Source organism: Calidris pugnax, unplaced genomic scaffold (assembly GCF_001431845.1).
Source record: "Calidris pugnax isolate Ruff unplaced genomic scaffold, ASM143184v1 scaffold321, whole genome shotgun sequence".
Classification (NCBI taxonomy): Eukaryota; Metazoa; Chordata; class Aves; order Charadriiformes; family Scolopacidae; genus Calidris; species Calidris pugnax.
This window is the reverse complement of record NW_015091030.1, coordinates 16,066-19,734: the sequence shown is the minus strand read 5'-3', so window position 1 is coordinate 19,734 and position 3,669 is coordinate 16,066. Positions and strand designations below refer to the sequence as shown.

The window sequence follows — 3,669 nt, the reverse complement described above, 5'->3', positions numbered from 1 at the left end:
GGGGGGGGGGGGGAGGGGACATTTTGGGGACATTTTTGGGGGTTTGGGGACACCCCCCAAGATGTCACCTCGTCCCATGGTGACACGGCCACCTCCCACCTGCAGGTCCTGGCCTGGTTTGAAGAAGGGGAGGAGACCATCACGGCCTTCGTGGAGCCCTTCGTCATCCTCCTCATCCTGGTGGCCAACGCCGTGGTGGGGGTGTGGCAGGTGAGGGGACACCGAGGTGGTGGCACTTGGGGACATGGACATGGAGGTGGCACCTGGGGTCTTGGGGACATTGAGGTGGCCCTTGAGGACATGGAGGTGGCACTGGAGCCCTTCGTCATCCTCCTCATCCTGGTGGCCAACGCCGTGGTGGGGGTGTGGCAGGTGAGGGGACACCGAGGTGGTGGCACTTGGGGACATGGACATGGAGGTGGCACCTGGGGTCTTGGGGACATTGAGGTGGCCCTTGGAGATGTGGGGATGGGTCTTGGAGATGTCTTGGGGACATTGAGGTGGCCCTTGGGGACATGAGGTGGCCCTTGGGGACATTGAGGTGGCCCTTGGGGTCTTGGAGATGTGGAGGTGGCCCTTGAGGACATTGAGGTGGCCCTTGGGGACATCAAGGTGGCCCTCGGGGACATTGAGGTGGCCCTTGGGGACGTTGAGGTGGCCCTTAGGGACATTGAGGTGGCCCTTGGGGTCTTGGAGATGTGGAGATGGCCCTTGAGGACATTGAGGTGGCCCTTGGGGTCTTGGGGACGTTGAGGTGGCCCTTGTGGACGTTGAGGTGGCCCTTGGGGACGCGGAGGGGGCTCTGAGGGGTCTTGGGGACATTGAGGTGGCCCTTGAGGACGTTGAGGTGGCCCTTGGGGACGTTGAGGTGGCCCTTGGGGACGTGGGGATGGAGTTGGGGACATGAAGGTGGCCCTTGGAGATGTGGAGGTGGCCCTTGGGGACATTGAGGTGGCCCTTGGGGACACGGGGAGGGGATTTGGGGACGTTGAGACCACGTTCTTGACGTTCCCCATGTTCTTCTGGTGTCCCCCCCGGTGTCCCCGTGGTGTCCCCAACTGTCACCTTGATGTCCCCAATGGTGGCCCTTGGGGTCTTGGGGACGTTGAGGTGGCCCTTGGGGACGTGGAGGTGGCTCTTGAGGACGTTGAGGTGGCCCTTGGGGACATGAAGGTGGCCCTTGAGGACATGAGGAGGGGTCTTGGGGACGTTGAGGTGGCCCTTGAGGACATTGAGGTGGCCCTTGAGGACATTGAAGTGGCTCTTGAGGACGTTGAGGTGGCCCTTGGGGACATGAAGGTGGCCCTTGGGGACATGGGGATGGGGTTGGGGACATTGAGGTGGCCCTTGGGGTCTTGAGGACATTGAGGTGGCCCTTGGAGATGTGGAGGTGGCCCTTGGGGACATGGACATGGAGGTGGCCCTTGGGGACATTGAGGTGGCCCTTGGAGATGCAGAGGTGGCCCTTGGGGACATGAGGTGGCCCTTGGGGACATGGAGGTGGCCCTTGGGGACATGAAGAGGGGTCTTGAGGACATCGAGGTGGCCCTTGGGGACATTGAGGTGGCCCTTGGGGACGTGGAGGTGGCCCTTGAGGACATTGAGGTGGCCCTTGGAGATGTGGACCATCCCTCAATGTCCCCAACGTCCCTTTGATCCCTCCTGACGTTCTCCTGATGTTCCTTTGATGTTCTCCTCACGTTCTTGTGCTTCTCGACGTCCCTGTGGTGTCTCTTGACATCTTTATGGTGTCTCCTGGTGTCCCTCAATGTCCCCAACGTCCCTTTGATCCCTCCTGATGTTCTCCTGATGTTCCCTTGATGTTCTCCTCATGTTTTTGTGGTTCTTGATGTCTTTATGGTGTCTCTCGATGTCCTTATGGTGTCCCCCGATGTCCCCAACATCCCTTTGACCCCTTCTGATGTTCTCCTGACCTTCTCCTGATGTTCCTTTGATGTTCTCCTCACGTTCTTGTGCTTGTCAACGTCTTTATGGTGTCTCTCGACGTCCTTATGGTGTCCCCCGGTGTCCCCGTGGTGTCCCCTGATGTCCCTGTGGTGTCCCCAACGTCCCTTTGATCCCTCCTGATGTTCTCCTGACCTTCTCCTGATGTTCTCCTGATGTTCCTTTGATGTTCTCCTCATGTTTTTGTGGTTGTCGACGTCTTTATGGTGTCTCTTGACATCTTTATGGTGTCTCCTGGTGTCCCCAATGTCCCTTTGATCCCTCCTGATGTTCTCCTGATGTTCTCCTGATGTTCCTTTGATGTTCTCCTCACATTCTTGTGCTTGTCGACGTCTTTATGGTGTCTCTCGACGTCTTTATGGTGTCTCTGGACGTCCTTATGGTGTCCCCTGGTGTCCCCGGTGTCCCCCCGTGTCCCCGGGGTGTCCCCAACTGGTGTCCCCTCCCCCGCCGGTGGCAGGAGCGCAACGCGGAGAACGCCATCGAGGCGCTGAAGGAGTACGAGCCCGAGATGGGGAAGGTCTATCGCGCCGACCGAAAGGCCGTGCAGCGCATCAAGGCCCGGGACCTCGTCCCCGGGGACATCGCCGAGGTGGCCGGTGAGGGGACAGCCCAGTACCTCCCAGTACCTCCCAGTAACCTTCTGGAGCTCCCAGTAGCCACCCTGGACCATCCCAGTAGCTCCCAGTAGCCCCCCCAGTAGCTCCCAGTAACCTTCTGGAGCTCCCAGTAACGCCCCTGGAGCTCCCAGTAGCCACCCTGGAGGATCCCAGTAGCTCCCAGTAGCTCCCAGTAACCCCTTGGACCATCCCAGTACCCCCCAGTAGCTCCCAGTAACCTTCTGGAGCTCCCAGTAACGCCCCTGGAGCTCCCAGTAGCCACCCTGGAGGATCCCAGTAGCTCCCAGTAGCTCCCAGTAACCCCTTGGACCATCCCAGTAGCCCCCAGTAGCTCCCAGTAACCTTCTGGAGCTCCCAGTAGCCCCTTGGACCATCCCCGTAGCTCCCAGTAACCTTCTGGAGCTCCCAGGAGCCACCCTGGAGGATCCCAGTAGCTCCCAGTAGCTCCCAGTAGCTCCCAGTAACCCCCCAGACCATCCCCCCCCTGGACCATCCCAGTAGCTCCCAGTAGCTCGCAGTAACCCCCCTGGACCATTCCAGTAGCTCCCAGTAGCTCCCAGTAACCTTCTGGAGCTCCCAGTAGCCCCTTGGACCATCCCCGTAGCTCCCAGTAACCTTCTGGAGCTCCCAGGAGCCACCCTGGAGGATCCCAGTAGCTCCCAGTAGCTCCCAGTAGCTCCCAGTAACCCCCCAGACCATCCCAGTAGCTCCCAGTAGCTCCCAGTAACCCCTTGGACCATCCCAGTAGCCCCCAGTAGCTCCCAGTAACCTTCTGGAGCTCCCAGTAGCCCCTTGGACCATCCCCGTAGCTCCCAGTAACCTTCTGGAGCTCCCAGGAGCCACCCTGGAGGATCCCAGTAGCTCCCAGTAGCTCCCAGTAGCTCCCAGTAACCCCCCAGACCATCCCAGTAGCTCCCAGTAGCTCCCAGTAACCCCTTGGACCATCCCAGTAGCCCCCAGTAGCTCCCAGTAACCTTCTGGAGCTCCCAGTAGCCACCCTGGACCATCCCAGTAGCCCCCAGTAGCCTTCTGGAGCTCCCAGTAGCCCCCCTGGAGGATCCCAGTAGATCCCAGTAACCTTCTG

General features: G+C 60.1%; 1 protein-coding gene across 1 annotated transcript in view; it reads left to right on the top strand.

Annotated features, from left to right (window-relative positions):
• Positions 1 to 105: 105 nt before the first annotated feature.
• The window catches only part of LOC106896265 (sarcoplasmic/endoplasmic reticulum calcium ATPase 1-like), a gene marked incomplete at both ends in the record, with an annotated part of 16,227 nt that continues 12,663 nt past the window's right edge, over positions 106 to 3,669 (top strand). Inside the window, 2 exon segments of the mRNA XM_014956096.1 lie at positions 106 to 210; positions 2,426 to 2,590. Coding sequence (XP_014811582.1) covers positions 106 to 210; positions 2,426 to 2,590 — 270 coding nt within the window.